Below are 17202 nucleotides of genomic sequence, written 5' to 3' on the forward strand. Positions count from 1 at the left end.
CAGGTTTTCAGTCTCCTCCTTTAAAGCAAATTAAGAATAGTTACCTATAGGATGCATACAAGAATTCAGTTTTCTTTCATTGCTGCCACTGGATCCTTAAATAAAGATATTTGAAATCTTGTTAGATGGGCTTTGAGCAGTGCTAAATTCCTTCTTCCCTATGATGTCACACACCCTTTTCTCCCAGGGAAAGGCAGTAACCAGACCCATCCTTATCTTATACTTGCTCAGGACTGCTCAGCAGCAGAGTGATACTGAACATCTGAGCTCTGCTGTTTCACTAGGACAGCAATTTCTCCTTGGACTGCACAGTAACATACAAGCCAGCTGAGCAACTGGCAGGTGAAGGAGCTAGTACAGATATCTGGATGCGACTTCATGGTTTCTTCTCATATTTCACACTTCAGAATTAAACACTGTACTTACCCAACAGCCACGGCACTAGTGAATGTCTGCCAACCTCATTCCAGACACAAGCTACAAGAACAGATACATCTTCCACAGGGCAACAGAAAAGTTAATTAGCATTTTCACTTGAGATTTTGCAACAGCAAGCTGTCTAGCAAATAAGCCAGATGAAAAACATCACCCAACTCTTCATGCTTCACAATCAAGCTGATAACCACCACTAGATACCACATCATCGCAGCAAACCAGCTGCTGATGCTTTCAAATGTGGAAAACAAATTAAGAAAAAGAAACAAAGAGCATTGCCTGCAGTCTCTCTTCCATACATCTTATCATCCCATTCCAGGTTAACTAAAAGCCATCCAAAGACAGGGGTAAACTAATCAAGGCTCCAGAGTGATTATTTCATCTTCCCCTGTACTTAAAGAGTACCTACAGGACTAAACCCTAATTTAAGATTCTTTAAGATTCTTGGCAACATTAGCCATTTCAGAATGTTTTTATCTTTCCCATGATTTCACAATTTTTCAAGGCACCTTCTTATGCTATCAGGCTGTAACACTTTCTCCCTCCTCCCTTTCCCACCTAGTTTATATCTAAGCTTCCCCCTTTGCAGTCTCAACTCGAGAGACTCAGTGTGAGAACACAAGCCACAGAAGACTCCTGTCCCTACAGATTCCCTCATGGATTACACCAGATAAAGCACTACTGTTGCCATCAGTGAGTCCTCTCCTGCTATCCCAGCACAGGAGTTCTGAAAATGTCCCAGCCAGAGGCAACTGCAGCACAGAGCACAGACAACTCTACTCTGCACCTGAGAAAGGAACTGAGCCCCAAGCGACACACGGACAAGTCTTACATCCAGCTCCCTGCAACCACAGCAGACACATCCCAGGTATGGCAGCAGCTCCCTTTCCACATTCTAACCCGCTGAAGTTGAAGGTCACATTCCAACCCGCAAATAAAACTTGTTCTGTGAGAAGGAAAACTGCTAGAAAATCCTCAGGGGTTGAACACCCTCTTTACAGAGCTATGCAAGAACAACTTTCACGCCATAACCTGAAGCTTCATCGAATTCAATCCACAGGTAGACATTAGTACTAAAACAACAGAAGAAACAAGACACCAGATAAAAAAGGCTTAAAATCCACTTTAATAATGCATTCCTGTAACATTCCTCAGACAAACTCAAACTTTTTAGTGGGACAATTACAGTTTGTGTTCAAACAGTTTACACTAAATGAAAAATCTTGTAGTACTTCTACACAAAAGACAGGCAAGGTTAGGATTATACAAACATTTGTTTCAGTTAAATCTTCAGCATGAGATACAGTATCTTTATCCAATAGATTGTACTTTACTACCAGTAAAAATAAAGAGATACAACACGTTATCAAAAAAATCCATCCAAACAAGAACCTCCCAGCCCTTCAGGCTGCACGACTGTCAACTACTTCAAAGAAACAAATGGTCCAGGTAAAAAGAGTAACTAACAGGTTAGGAGGGAAAAAAAAAGGAAAAAGAAACAAACAAAACCTCCTCCAATTCACTACATGACGGATCATTTGGAGCTATATAAATTTACAAAATCATGGGAGCTGCAAAGTACCCAAATGCTGCCCTAGTTCTCCAGAGACTCCCCCTGTGCTCTTAAGCAAGGTACACTACACAACATTTCAGTATGTCTTGGCATTTTTTTAATCTAATTTAGTCTCATGATTTCAGCTGCAAATAGGAAACCTGGAATGGTCAAGGCATTAGGGTCCTTGCAAGATTTTACTGTTACTGAACCACGGCAGCCTCCCAGAATTCATTTTTCACTTTGAAATTAGGAATGCACCACATGAAATTTTCCAAAACCTTTACCAGTCAGACTGCACTCCCCTTGTCCTAGAGTGGCTTTACCAAAACAGGCCCTAATTAACTATCTTTAAAATGTCCTCCCTCCCCCCCAGGTTGAACCCTGTGTGGCCTGCCAAGATTTCTTCCTTTGGGGCGTGTACAGGGGATAGCTTAATCCTGTTAGTATCTGCGGCGCTTGTTGGGGCCAAAATCCCCCCCTGGATTTCCTCGGTTGAAGGCGGGCGGGTTCCCTCCCATGGCTCCAAGGCCTTCCATGGCTCCACCCTGGCCAAAGCGGTCTGGAGGTGGTGGTGGAGTCTGGGAACAAGGACAAGTGCAGAAGATGCAGGACAGGAAGAAAAACAAAGAAGAACAAAGGGCAGTTAAAAGCAGTTTGAGTTGACTCAAATTCTACCAGGATTCCACAATTCCAGCTGACCTCACTGCAAACATTCACCCCACCAAAAACATCCCCGCAGCCCCAAACTTGCACCACTGGACCACTGCAGAACAAAGTCCCTTTCCCCACACAACCTGCAGTCAGTGGGACTGTGTGCAGGTCCTGCTGTGCAGCAGCTGAGTCATCTGAACTCACCTTCCCTTTCCACTCCTGGCTTCATCTTCCCCCTTAATTTCCCTGTGCAGTGCACATTCCCTTAACCTCAGCTTCTTTGCTGTCCCTACCATTTAGGAACAAAAGTTTTTAGACAAATAAAACTGTTCTTTATGATTAAAAAAAAAAAAAAGTCTGTGTCATAGTAGTCACAACAGAGCAAGAAGTCTGAGTAGGAATGTTTACAGGAAAACTGTTGGACCAGTTCATAAAAACCACTGAAGGAAGATGAACTTTCAGGACAAACTTTACTATGACTGCTGCTGTTTCTGCTGGTGACTGGAAGTGCTGACCCTGTGGGAGGGCCAATCCTCTGTCTGACAGAGAGGGATGACAAATGTCACAAAAGCCAGGGTCTATTGCAAAACCCTGCAGTAAAGTTGAAAACTAAATTAAATACAAAAATTTTTAAAAGTCAAATAAGCATGAACACCACTGATTCTTTGCTTTTGACCTCCTAAGCAAATTAGCTTAACTCATTCTGGCTTATGAGAACAGGAGATAACCCTTTTCTGGTTATGAAACTGCTGATGAACAGAACACTCCTGAAAGCTTAGCTTTCAGGAAAGCTTAGCTACACTCAAAAACCTCTCAATTTAACAAAGTGCTTCCCATTAGGTCATTTAAAAACAACCATATATTACTGCTAAGATCTTTCTAACAAGCATTTTAGCACTAGCGCTCTTGGAAGTAAATTAAGCCATTATCAGACTTGGCTCGATCTCCTGAAAATTATCAGCTAGTACCAAGGCAAGATTAACTTCTAAATATTTTAGCAGGAGTGAAAAAACAGATCTGGGCAGACAAGTAAGCTTCAACTTCAGCAGCTAGTGCTTAATACTGGAAACAATATAATCTGCATTTTACAGGTGTGCACAAAAAGCAGATGAAGATACACTACCATTCCCATGGCTCCATCAGGGATCATAGCTCCAGGACCAGCAGCAGGAGGTGCAGGAGCTGGGACATTGGTACCACCCATAGCTCCTCTATTGTTCATGCCAATGGTACCTGGAAAAGAAAACTGAGGAATAGTCCTGGCACACACACACAGTGACTGGGGTCTGCTCATCACCCCAGAGCCACAAAGCATTGTTCCATGCAGGGACAGAGCCCCAGCTTTGCACTATCAGGTCACGACCAGTTGATCTTGCTTTACAGCATGCTGTGTTTCCTGTCACATGAATACTTCCTCTTACTAGCCTGGGAGATTACTTTGAGTTTCTAAACAATAAGCCAATAAAACAAGATCACTAAAAAAAGGGTAGATTTTTAGGGAAATGAACAGGCACAGGAACAAAGAATACTCTTACCTCCCATACCCATCTGTCCCATTCGCATGTCTGGTGGCTCCCTCTGGAAAGACAGACACTCATTTCAACTGATAATGAGGCTTTTAAAAATGTAATTACACAAATTCAAAGAGTTCTGAGGATTTACTACTGAATAATGTGTAGAAAAGTAATTCCCAGGGTAAATTTCAAAGAAGGCCGGAGCAGCCTTCACATGATAGCTGCTGAATGAATAGGTCTTATTTTAAATGTCTCATTATAAAAGGTTGTTTCTCAGAATTACAATAAAGCATCCAGCAGCAAAGCTGCACATGCAGACTTTAACAAAGACATCTTGATAGAAAGATGTGTTGAGCAGTAGTACCACATTAGATAGAATTAGTTTTGCTACTCCCTCAGCATAGCTAAGAAGCTTTTCCTGTTGAAAGGAATGCAAGCTTACATAAAGACACAGTACTGGGTCACTTGCATTCAAATGCCATTTAGTGAGCTCAAATTCTCTTTTATTAACCAAGCATCAGAAACACCTGTCACAGATTTCTCTCACTGCAAAACCAGGAACACTTCAGTGAGGGCACTACTTTTTTCACAGTGGGAAGTGAAGACAACTTTCACTTCATCGGTGCCATTATTTATTATGTGAAGGCAGTATTATTTCTAGGAATCAGGATATCTGCTGCACAAAGAGAGTATTTCAGATTTTGGTTCAGCCATACTCTTGGCCCTTTGGTTTGACCCACATTTATGTATTTTGCCTAGGGGCCAAGTTTCACTAGTAAGCATTGAACACTAACCCCCAGCTGCATCAATGCCATTACACCACCTGAACAGCCCTACAGCTGCCTCCACAATAGAAAGTGCCTGGGACTGGGAACAAGTTGTAAGGCATTTCTCCATAGAACTAGAGATACTGTTATTAAAAGGCAGGTTACCCTACCAAAAAATACTCGCCCAACTGACTTTTAAGTACAAGCACATACCACGCCTGCAGCAGGGCCTTCAGATGGAACCATTTTATCATGACTAAGACAGACTGCAAGCTAGGGATACTGCCAGTCATATAATCATAACAGCCTTCTGCTGCAGTGCTTCAGGACAGTGTGTGTTGCTGTTAGAACAGAATTAGTCAGCCTACATTTTTCTGAACAGCAAGACAGCTACAGAGGGCCCTACGTGAAGAGCAGTGGAACAAAACTGAGGGATTTACAGTTTCCAGGCTAAACTGCATTAAGATTGGAGGGAGTCAATAATTTAGGATAGAATGCACTACTGATGTACAGTCCTCCAACTAAGTTGAAAATTGACAGAAAGCTGTGCTGTGGAAGGGAAAAAAATCTCCTATTAGTGTACAGATGGAAATGTATAAGCACTCGTACCGCATCAGCAAAATTCCCTTTAAAGCCTTCCTGCTGGCGTCTCATCATCTCTTCTTGCTGCCTTCTCATTTCCTCCTCACGGCGCCTGCGTTCTTCCTCTTGCCTGTAAAGATGTAAAGGACGCTCAGCACAACAAGCACCAACCACCTGCATGCATCACTGTGTTGCAGTGCTGCCTCATGGATCTTCACTGGAAACTTCACACTTCAAATTTTCAGTTTTGAGGAGCTCATTTGAAAAAAAAAACCCACTTTGTGTGTGTCTCATGATGAGCAGCTGAAGGAGCTGAGAGAAGGAGGCACAAGAGGGACAATACCACCCTCTACAACTGCCTGACGGGAGGGTGGAGCCAGGTGGGAGTCTGTCTCGTCTCCCAGGTAACAAAGACAAGAGGAAGGACCTCAAGTCATACCAGGGAAAATTTAGATTTGACATCAGGGAAAATTTCTTCACCAAAACAGTTACAAAGCATTGGCACAGGCTGCCCAGACAGTGGTGGAGTCACCATCCCTAGAAAGATTTAAAGGATGTGTAGATGTGGTGCTTAGGGACACGGTGGGCTTGGCACCATTAGAATTACAGCTGACCTCACGACCTTAGAAGTATTTTCCAACCCTATGTACACAGCAGCTCCCAAATGCATGCTGACTACATGCCATACCATGCATCATGCCTGACAGCTCTCAAGCCCCTTCTATTACAAATAGTCTGGTAATCTGCCTGGAGCTTCTCAAAACAACCCCAAGACAAGGAAGTGCTACAGAGAGAGAAATCTCTGAGACCAAATTACCCTCAAATGAAAACACAGATGCTGCAATGGAATTTCCCAATCCGCAGCACTGAAGCACTGAATCACAGCAGAGATTCTGATTTTTCTGTCTGCCTCATAAATGAGCTTAACTGAGACAAAGAAATGTGAAGAAGCACACAGTAATCAATGGAAGAAACTCCTAACTCTTCCATCTTAAACCAAGTGTACACTCTTCCCTATGAACAAAAAAAGCCCAAAGTAACAGGCACACTTGAGGTAGTAATTAAATTGTCACAATGAACAAATAGGTGCAGTGAAGAGATGTTTCATTCTGCTCTGGATCCACAGCATTTCACAAAATCCTTCTTACCTGAGTTCCAACTGTTTACGTTTTTGTACTTCTTGGTTATGCAATTCCTCCATTCTCCTCAGCTCCTCCTGGCGCCTCATTAAATCTGTGTAAGACAACAGTAAAAAACACAATCAGACTCATCTCCCATGCCACCTCTTATGAATTTTTTGAAGTAAAACTATAACATAGAAGAGAAAAAGGTTACAGAGCCTTTACCAATACAGTAGCATCTCTCCATGTTAGGTCTAACAAGATTCAGTGCCAGGTCCTGTCCTTGGCACAACCCCCTGCAGCTCCAGGCTGGGCAGAGGGGCTGGAAGGTGCCTGGTGGGAAAGGCCCTGGGGGTGCTGCCCAACAGCAGCTCAACAGGAGCCAGGTGTGCCCAGGTGGGCAAGGGGCCAGTGGCACCTGGCCTGTCCCAGCCGTGGTGTGGCCAGCAGGACCAGGACAGTGACTGTCCCCGGACTGGGCCCTGCTGAGGCCACTCCTCAAATCCTGTGTCCAGCTCTGGGCCCCTCACAACAAGAAAGACACTGAGGGGCTGGAGCATGTCCAGAGAAGGGAACGGAGCTGGGGAAGGGTCTGGAACACAGGTCTGATGGGGAGCAGCTGAGAGCTGCAGGGGGCTCAGCCTGGGGAAAAGAAGGCTCGAGGAGACTTTACTGCTCTACAAGTACCTGAAAGGAGGTTAATGGTTGGACTTGCTGATCTTTTCCACCTAAACAATGCTACGATTCCATTTGTTTGCTGCTACCATGCTTGGTTACAAGAGATGCAACCACCACAGCTCCCCTTCAGTGGTCTCTAGCCCGTCTCTTGAGCCACCCACTCCTAGACAGTGCAGGGCCCTGCTCCCATCCTGCATTTATTTATGTGACTGATACCTTGTCGCATGAGCATCACTTGGTGTTCATGGCGAGCTGCTTCCATCTCCATTTCCAGCTTCTCTCGAGCTTCCTTGATGTTGCGATCTACTTGTTCCTGCTGCTGCTTCTCCATCTCTATCAAAGCCTTCCAACGCATGGCATATTCATACTCAAAGCTGCCAGGCTGTGCGAACCGAGGAGGCTGCTCACGCTCCCTGCAAACAATGAAGGGCTGGTGAATGCTTCAGGAGAGCAAGGAGGAACCAAGAAAACTCCATTTGTGTGTTAAATGCAATAGCAGGTCCCAGTTAACTGTGCCTGAGATATCAGTTTGTTTGCTCCTCAGGCATCATCTTATTCCTGCATGGAAGCTGTCCTCCTCCATAACAAGCAATGACACTGCTTTCATAAGACACCAAGAGATTCTGGGTAAAGAGATTAGAAATACTCTTGGAAAGCAACAGCCTTTGCTCCTGCTGCACATCTTACAGACAGATGCACTCCAGAAACAAACACTGCCCAAACGTGCATGTTATTTTCACTCTGCACCTGTAGAACAGGACTATTCCTAATTCCACCTCCTGAAGCTCTCATTTTCCTTACTTGAAAAATTCATGAGCTCACATGGTTTGCTAATGCCAACTGCTCAGATCACAGGATTCCTACCTATACTGGGGAGCCTTCTAAGACTCTGGTCTTATACCTGGATAGCTCTACAATCTCCTAAAGCTATTCACATAATTCCCTAAATTTCTATTGTGGGTTCAAGCGTTTCCTAGACTTTCTGTAATACGTCCCAGGGAATCTCATGTCATTTGTGTTATATCAAATTGACCTAATATTTAATTCCAACAACTGAAATGGACTTATACAAAATATGTAAAGGCTGCCAGTCTTATCCAGCAGTGTGGATTCAAAATCACTGTTTCCTTTCAGCCAATCATGGCAAGAGAAGAGTGAATGCAATTCTCCTTCCAAAGTCAGGTCACATTTATGGAAAAAAAGGAGGACCTGATGAGCCACCCTTCTAAGACTGAGACACTAGCCCACAGGCACATACTTGTGATATTGCTGGTTTTTGATGACTAGTTTCTCTGGTAGACCCTCCTCATCATCATACTGATCCATGGGCTCCACAGTGACAGGGCGAGGGAATCTGTAAAGAAAAAGTGAGATGCTTTCACAAAAATTCAAGAACAAGCTTGCAGTCGTGGAAAGCACAATTTACACTGCTTTTAGCACTGCTCAAAGAAACTCAGAGCAGCTGAGGATCTCAACATAAGTGAAACCAGGAACCACTTTGAACTCTTTTTTTTCTAGAATAGGAGCGTAACTGTAAATCAAAATCCTTGTTTAATCCAAACCAAAATTGTACTGGAAGAATAATATTTGTAGTTACTTGCTTCAAATCAACAGCTTAACTGGAATCCTGATACACCCCAGTAGGATGTACTCAGCATGAAGTCTTGTCTGTAGAGTGGCACAAGGCCATCTATGCCTTTTTAGGGCTATCTAAAGCAAAGAGTCACTACACCACTCCTCACTAGAGGCTGCAGGCTGTACCATCCAGCCATCCTCTCCTGGTGAGGCCACCATGTGCTACTGTTGCTTGGCAACAGTGCTCTAGGAAGGTCCACTGGGCCTTTGTCTGAATTTCCACCCCCCAGGGAATCCGCTGGTGTGCTTCACAACAGACACTGCAGATGTGTGCTTCTGTCTCCCTGGCTTCTCCATGCAGAAGAAAGTATTGACCTGCTCTCTGAATCAGCTCTCCACCACAGCACTGACACTGCTCATCCTCAGCACAAGGCAGCACCCCAGCTTCCCATGAGCTCCTCAGTCCCATGTGCCAGGGCTGGGGAAATGAAGAGAGATGATCCTGTTCTGCCAAGTGGCAATGGGTACCCAGGCTCCAGCAGGAAGGCAGGATATGGAAGGCTAAAATCCCTTTCCTCAGCTGAAGATCCATAATACAGCTTTGCACTTTGATGTGATATATTCCATTATTAATAATCTTATTTTCTAACATGAACAGATTTTAAACACTTTATCTAGCTTTCCTGTCTTGAACTAGGACAAACCAGAACAAGTTTAATCAAAACCAAACCATAACTAGAAAGGAACAACAGACTTATTTGTGGTCTTAGATACCAGAACCTAATGTACTGATAACTATAAAGAGACTGAATGTTAATCTTAGTTATGCATTGACAGTGATCAGTTTTGCATGACCACTTTTAAAAATCTGTTTTCATGGTTCTTCCAGGTATAGACTTCTGAATCAGCAAAAGCTCCCTAACAGTAATCCTCCTGTAGAGCACTACTCACTATGCTGGTTATCCTCAAGAAGCGTTAGGGAGAAAAACAGGTATTAAAATAAGCAAAACCTGCTTTTTGAAATTGAATGTGCTTGTGTACAGCTCTGCCACTGCAGATTCACAGAAGGTGAGAAGCACAAAACTTTTAAAAATTACACTAAAAATGAGCAATATAGCTCCATTTCAGGAAGTGTTCTAGTCACAAATTCTAGGAGCATAATACAAAACAGTAATTTTTTTTTTCAAAGCTATCAGAAATGACTCCCTCTTAACAGAGTAACAAGCTGCTTTGTGGAATGCAACTGGAATTGGTCATTTGGTTGAGCAAGTTCATATAATTATGAGAACATGCTTTTCTGCCTTATTACATTCAAGCACAGGGAAAACAGTTTATAATGGTGAAAACTCCAAACAATCCGGTCCATCTGAGCAGCCACTCCAACAGATCCCATGCCCACAGTAGAATTCCACCCCAAGACCCTCCCCGTTAGTGACCCGGAGTGTACCATTAAAACATTTGCACTTTGTTTCCAAACAAGTTATACGGATGGTGGCTGAAATAGGTCCTGTTCTTAAAGGCTGCTTTAATTGCCCGAAGGTTGTTTTAAGGAGAAAGTTTATTGGGAAGTTTTATGCACTTACCCCACTAGCAGCTTCCCAAAAGAAAGCTTTCAGACCTGAGCTTCAGCACAGACTGTCTCTTGTTGGAAGAAAGCTAAATAAAACTCTCCCCAGGCCAATCCCCTACCATCTCATGGCCCATCTGTCCCACTGTGGTGTCAGAACCAGCGCTGACCAGCCAATGCCACCCAACCTGCACACGGCAGCAGAGCACCTCTCCCCATCCACACTTACGTAGTCAGCAGGAAAGACCCATCACTACATCTATCCAGCGCTTTCCTAGCAGCAGGCTTCCCTGAGAACTCCACAATGCCTTTCCCAGAGGATCGTCCTCTGTCATCCACAATAACCACAGCCCTTTCCACCTGGCCAAACACTGAGAAGGCTTCCTCCAGGAGCTCATTGGACACAAACTGAGGCAGGTTCCTGACGGTCAGCGAGGCGCTGTGGCAGGCAAAGCGCACTCGGAGCTGCTTCCCACGCAGAGGCATGTTGTCCAGTTCCACCTTGGCAATCTCTGCCAGAGTGCGAGTTTCCTGCAGATAAAAACAGCCTGCATTAACACTCCCAGCGAGGCACGGGATTAAACACAAGCTTATTTCTCCCTAACAAGTACTTATGAGAGAAATAAATGATCTCCCGCAGCTTGGTAAGAAGTGTGCCAAAAAGCACAGCTATTCCTTATCATGAATGACTGAACAGCCAGAGTTTGGGGGCGGGAGGGTGACACATACATAACAAATACCTAAGTTTAGTCCAACAGCTAGTATGAACTAAGCAAACAACGAAATTTTCATTATGACACAATTATATTAAGGCTACAAAGCAGTTGTTTTTTTTTTTTTTTTAAAAACAAATACATTAAAAAAAAAACAACCAAGAATCATCTACTAACCAAGTCTGATAAGGAAATGCTGACAGTATGACAATCTATGAAAGACCTTCAATGCCACTTTCATACCTTTACACTCATTTAAGTAACTACCAAGCAGCTGCACTACGTGAAAGTGGCCCAGATATGGGTGTGAGAACCTCATCCACTCACCTCAGGGCTTTCACAAAGGTGGTGCATGAGCCACAGAAATAAATCTGAGAACCACTCTATGGTGGTAGCTACTTCCCTTCCAGACCCACTTCAACACGCTCATCTAGAGGATCCCCTAGCTCAAGAGCATTAATCACACCAGAAATGCTGCATGACAAACTATGCTCATAAGAATTCCATATTCCAGAAAAACATAAGTTCACTTTGTCTATAATAGCATCACATTCATGTGAGATTTTTTTTTCTGCTTTCTACCGGCTGATTTCAGAATAAATTTATCAGATCTCTCATAACTTCTGCCACAAGCTGCCTAAATTCACATCTCTCTTAATAGCAAGCCCTAGACAAACCACTTGGAAGCTAATCCCATATTCCAGGTTACTAAGATCATCAGCAGGTGTAATCAGCAAGACATCTGAATATCTACTACTTTCAATTAGCAATACTGCTCCATCATGAGCCATCGCCACAAAACTCCCCAAAGCGCCAAGTCACTCACCAGCCTGATAAAACCAAAGCCTTTGTCCTTGTGTATGAAGACTTCCCCTGCCTTGCCATACTTCTCAAACAACTTTCTCATCTCTTCCTCTGTAATATCTGGGGGCAGATTCCCCACAAAGAGGCGGCTTCTTTGGGTGAAGGTCTTTTCACCAGGTTTCCGGAAATTCTTCAGGTCAATAGTCAGGCCTTCATCTGAGGGGAATAAGGTACACAGCTGCTCTACAGTTGGGGGGATAAATTTTATTAGGTTTCATCACAGTGACCACAGAGACACAGGATAATACAGGTAACACACCCATTCACTTTGGTCTTAAACCACTCCAGCCATCTCTCCAGCAACAAGGGGGTTTTATTTCAGAATGGCCCCATAGCTTTTTTTAAAGAAAACTGAACCTCAGTGCCCATTAACACCAGCGAATGCCAGTCTAGAACTGGAGAAATCAACACACTGCAGCTTGAAATAACATCAAATATTTCGCTCAAACTTTCTGAGATCTGCTCAAGGTAACTGGCCCACAAAAAAACCCCAACTGCAGGCACAACGCAGGATTTTGCTATTACAACACAAATAATTACAGAAAAGCCACAGTTTAGCCAGAAAACAATTTTTACTCAAAACCACACAAAACCAACTCCAGATATCCAGAAAAATATTAAAATAAGAGGAAATTTTGTTCAGACAGATAACACTGCAGATAGCTGTCATTCTATGAGATGGGTTCCAGAGTAAGGGCTTCCAAGCTGAAGAGAAGGCTGGAATAGTGAAAATAGTGGGGAAAAATACCAACCCAAAATGAAAAAAAAAACCCTGCCATATAGATGAGCCCTCAGAAAAATTACAAGATTAATTTCAAGAAAAAAATCCCTATTGAGTAAGTTCTCCTAGAAGGGATTTTTAAAGTTGGAAAAGACCTCTGAGATCAAGTCCAAGGTTAAAATATTTTCTGAGCTATCCAAGAGAAATAAACACAAACAGTAACATTCTCAAATCCCCACAGGCATATACAGTCTTTAACCCTTAATTCAGCAAGAGTCCAGCATGATCCTGAAAGCTCTGTTATGTGCCAGACACAGGGGTGGATTTAGCATCACTTTATCACCCTGTGGCCCATTTTCTTAAACACACATGGGACTTACCCACGCAGGACTACAGGGCACAGAAAGCAGCTCCTTTGCTTTGCAGAGGACACGAGTCATGGTCACACATATGAAATAAACTGAACATCAATGGCTTGATTCCAGTTACAAAGCAGGGCACTAAATGAGAGAGACTGTCCAAGCAAAGACAATGCAAGGACAACCCTTTGATAGGAGTAAGCACACCTCCATGGCCAACACTAAATAACCAGACTGAGAGTGTGCCCAGAGAAGAGCAGTAAGTTATCTACTTCACACAGCAAAGGTGCCGGAGTGAAATGTTTTGCCTTGTTCACAGCGTTACCAGGAGCATTTGGGGATCAATTGCAAGGGCTGCGGATACAACACGAGGTACTTGGAACAGAGTCACACTCGGGTACACAGAGTACCACTGTTCTGCCTCAGGAGATCCATGCAAAGGAGTGAGACACACTCACTACAAGCTGATTCCTGTGGGAATTTCACAGTACAGCTGTACTGTTATTGTTTTCAACCTGACTGGAACCGGCTGCTCTGCCACTCTGGTCTGTTATTGTCTGGGAACTGATAAAGAGCCTGTTCAACTCCACCACTTAACAAAAACATGCTGGATTTTTACCAGCCCAGCACCCTTGACACAAAAACCCCCACTCTCAGGAATCACACAAAGCACACAGGTGACTTCTACACATTTTTGTTTTGAACAGCCAAAGTGCCCAAACTTAAAAAATCCACATCTAATAAAACTATAGCACTCTTCCCCCCGCCCCAAATGCTAACGGATATGTCTCACCATTCCCAAACCATCAGGTTAGATCGGTTCAGGGCCCTGAAGCCATTAACGCGTTCTCTCCCAGCTCAGAAGCACCCACTCTGGAGTGCCACTCCACACTGACCAGGAAAACCCGGAAACCCGCTGCAGCAGAACGGCTTCCAGCAATGTCAACGGGCATTAAATAATGAGTAAAGCTGGGCACCTCATTATAAAAAATATCAGTCTTAAGAGGTGCCTGCAGATCGCTACAATAACGTTCTCACTACAACATAATCTTCACCGATTCTTACTTCCGTATAATCTACTAATTGTTCTAGCAATCAAGCTTCTTAACTTTCTAGTTTCCTAAGAAAACCTGGAGTGAGAAGCCATCTGTTATGCCCGGGGAAAAAACAGGAACCAGACAATGAAAGACAGAGCTTGTTATATTCGCGACGCTTACAGACACGCTGTCAAGAACGCATTGACTTTCAAACTGTAAGTGATCTTTTCCTGGGATTTTGAGACAAAGACAGAACCTCTACATCGCTTGCCCTGGTCTTGGGAACGCAGGAAACTCACGAACAGAAAAAACTTACGAACAAAAGCCACAGGAGTCGCGTGTACCTTCGAGCGGACTAAGGAAAACCAAAAGAAGACCCACAAATACAACCCAGGCGCAATTAAAACCGTGGCTTCCAACATGGGGAAAAAACCGATATAGCAGGAGATGCTGCAGCCTGCTTGGGAATCTAAGGATTTATTGTTTTAACTTGGAAAACCGGGTTCCTTTTGTCCCTGCCGAGACCTGTTGCACCCCCGAGGGCCGCAGCTAACCCGAGGTTTCCCGCTGCACCGAAGCGGTCGCTCAGCGCCTACCCAGAGCGGGGCCGGGCGGGCCCCCGCGGCGGGCCCGGGACTCACTCTGGCTGTTGGCCTGCTGCCCGTTCGCGGGGATGGACGGCGGCGGGTGCTGCTGGTGCTGCTTGCGCGGAGCGTGGTTCTGCTTCTCCATGTTGAAGCCCTTGTTGCCCTGCATCTTCCCCACCTAAAAGCAACACGCGCGCGGTCGGGAAGCGGCCCGGAGCTCGGTCCCGGGTGGCTCCCGCCGGCCCCGCGTGCAGGGGCGGGGCGGGCCGCGCAGGCCGCGCCGGGCCCCGGCGGCGACGGAGCGGGGCCGAGCCGCGAACCCTACCGCCCCCGCGACCTCACCTGGCGGCAACACCGGACAGGGACACGGACACCGGGACAGGCACCGGCCCCGGACACAGACACCGGGACGGACACGGGCACCGGGACCGCGGCGGCCCTGAGCGGAGAGCGCGCGGCCGGAACTCGCGCAGCCTAACACGGCGCCCCTCTCCCTGAGCTCCTATTGGCCACCTGGAGCCCGCCGCCGCGCCGCTAACTGGCCAAGCCCGCCGTCACTCATAGCGGCCGCCGTAGTGGGGCGGGACCTGGCGGCCGTGCGCGGACCCCATTGGTCAACAGAACGGCAGCGCGCGCTGCCAATCACAGCGGCGGGCACCAAGCTTGGGTGAGAGGCGAGCGGGGGACAAAGGGAGCGCCGCGAGCCGCCCCGCGCGCGGCGCGCAGGCGCGGTGCGGACGCGCGGGGGCCGCGCGCTTTTAAAGGGCCAGCGGCGGCGCCGAGCGCGTGCCGCCCCGCCGCGCCCCCCGACGTGCGCCCGGGATGGCACCGGGGCGGGTGCGGGCTCGGCTTCTCCACCCCGGCCAGTGAGCACCGGAGCCCGGGCAGCGCCGGGGGGCCGGCCTGTGCCGATCCGGTCTCCTCCAGATGTTCTCCATCCCCGTGCCCGCTCCTTGCCGCGCGTCCAGCCGCGCTCCCCCTCGTCGTCCGGACCCCGTTCCCGTCGCCGCCCCGCTGCAGGAAGGAAGGCGGCTCCTGCCCCCGGGAAGGCACCGGGCGCTCTGGGAGCGCGGTCGTATCGTGCCTAGGGCGGGTTTCGTTTCACCGCCTTGCCATAAACCCTCCCGCTTCCCGCCGCCTCACCGGTGCAGGTGCCGCGCGCCCGCGGCCTGCCCGCTCCCGAGCGCGGGACCCCGGGCGGCTCACAGCCCTTGCGGAGCGCCCGCTCCCGGCTGTGCCCCCGGGCTCCAGCCCACGCTCAGCCCCGGTACCCCCGAGTGCCCGCAGGCTGCGAAACCGCGGGGTACCGGGGGCGGGAGCGATGGGAGAGCCCCCCGGTGGAGCGGGGCGGTCAAGAGCTGCATGCTGCCCCACTGAGCTGGAGGGCTCCCGGGTCCCGTCGGCAGGGGACCCCCGGGGAGGGGGGGGCAAGCCTGGTGTGGCGGAGCAGCGCGGGGGCACGGATGGAGGCGGGAAGGGGGTGCCGCGGGCGGCGAGGCCAGGTGGGCGCTGTCATGGCTGCGGAAGGGCACGCCGGGCTCTGCGCGGTGGTGCGGGAGCGCAGCCCGGGCACGGGAAGGGGATCCCGGCGGGAGGCGGTGCCGGGAATGGGGGGCGCCGGCCCAGGCGGTCCCTCCCGGGGGCGGTGCCGCGTCCCGGGCCCCCGCGGAAGCCCCGCCCGGCCGCGCTGTCACTCACCGCCCCGGGGAGACGCTCCAGCTTCGGGGAGGCGGTGGCGGCGCCCGGGCTCGGCCGGGTGGGTCGCCCCGCGTGCAGGTAGAGGCCGTGGCGGTGCGGCCGGACCGGATCCCCCGGGACGAGAGCGGAGCTGGGGCCGGGAGCGGCGGCAGCGAGAGGGTTAAGGGGGGGGCGGGGAGCGGGGTGGCGAGCCCATTCCGTGCGATCCGCTCCGCGCTTTGCGGGTGGCCGCGTGGGCACCGGCGGGAACCGGGGCGCCCCGTTCCGGCCCGCGCCCCCCGCCGTGCACCCCCCGCGCACCCCGCCGTGCCCCGCCAGACCGCGGCCGTCTCCCGCGCCCGGCTCCGTGCTGCTCGCCCGCCTGGACCCGCTCCGCCAGGCGGATCCGCCCCAGGTTTTCCAGCCGCCCGTCGCGATCGGGGCTGTCGCGCCGATCCCGCGCCCGGGGCTCCGCTCCGCGTTTCCGCGGCAGCCGCTCGTGAGCGAGTCTCGCGAGCCCAGGCCCCACCGCGGCCTATGAGAGCGCGTCCCTCGCTCCGCACAGCCAATAGGGCGCCGCCGCCGCCCCCCCGTCGGCTTGCGGCGCGTTGAGGGCTCCGAGCGGCGCCTCCATTTAAAGGGGCCGCGACCCGAATCCGGGTTCTGAGTAGAGCGGGCGGCGCTGCACCGGGAGGGCCAGGTACGAGCGGTGGCGGCCGCGGGCGTGCCCCGGCGGTGTCCCGGGAGGTGCGGATGGGGCCATGGGCCGGTCTTGGGGCCCCGCGAAGAGGGGGCGGGG

The 17202-nt window shown here is 48.7% G+C and overlaps 2 protein-coding genes across 10 annotated transcripts in view; one reads left to right on the forward strand and one right to left on the reverse strand.

Annotated features, from left to right (window-relative positions):
• Window positions 1-1538: 1538 nt before the first annotated feature.
• On the reverse strand, window positions 1539-17016 carry NONO (non-POU domain containing octamer binding). Of its 7 annotated transcripts, none has more exons than XM_038164715.1 (11): window positions 16425-17016; window positions 14736-14904; window positions 11985-12205; window positions 10675-10976; window positions 8562-8657; window positions 7520-7716; window positions 6653-6737; window positions 5532-5634; window positions 4177-4219; window positions 3765-3874; window positions 1539-2568 (listed from the first exon to the last, which is right to left on the reverse strand). In XM_038164715.1, exons 2-11 carry the CDS (start codon window positions 14893-14895, stop codon window positions 2431-2433), a joined length of 1455 nt encoding a protein of 484 aa, XP_038020643.1. In that variant the 5' UTR covers window positions 14896-14904; window positions 16425-17016; the 3' UTR covers window positions 1539-2430. The 7 variants fall into 7 exon arrangements, with proteins under 7 accessions (XP_038020643.1, XP_038020645.1, XP_038020644.1 ...); XM_038164717.1 differs by having other exon boundaries at window positions 14781-14904; window positions 16425-17010; XM_038164716.1 differs by having other exon boundaries at window positions 11985-12178; window positions 16425-17007.
• Window positions 16412-17202, forward strand: part of ZMYM3 (zinc finger MYM-type containing 3) — a 32784-nt gene continuing 31993 nt past the window's right edge. For 2 of the 3 annotated variants that reach the window (XM_038164711.1, XM_038164714.1), the window contains exon 1: window positions 16996-17103. The gene's annotated coding sequence lies outside the window, so the exon portion shown is untranslated. Of the gene's footprint in view, window positions 16503-16995; window positions 17104-17202 lie in introns of those variants that run through there. The other variant, XM_038164712.1, reaches the window with a different exon arrangement.

Source organism: Motacilla alba, chromosome 4A, assembly GCF_015832195.1.
Source record: "Motacilla alba alba isolate MOTALB_02 chromosome 4A, Motacilla_alba_V1.0_pri, whole genome shotgun sequence".
NCBI lineage: Eukaryota > Metazoa > Chordata > Aves > Passeriformes > Motacillidae > Motacilla > Motacilla alba.

What these genes read in the sequence shown, in the direction of transcription:
- NONO (XM_038164715.1), bottom strand. Translation starts at nt 14,895, where the DNA reads ATGCAGGGCAACAAGGGCTTCAACATGGAGAAGCAGAACCACGCTCCG. An exon ending in CGTAAACAGTTGGAACTCAG is followed by an intron (nt 5,635 to 6,652) that starts GTAAGAAGGATT and finishes ACATCTTTACAG; the next exon opens with GCAAGAGGAAGAACGCAGGC. An exon ending in AAGGGAATTTTGCTGATGCG is followed by an intron (nt 4,220 to 5,531) that starts GTACGAGTGCTT and finishes CTGTCTTTCCAG; the next exon opens with AGGGAGCCACCAGACATGCG.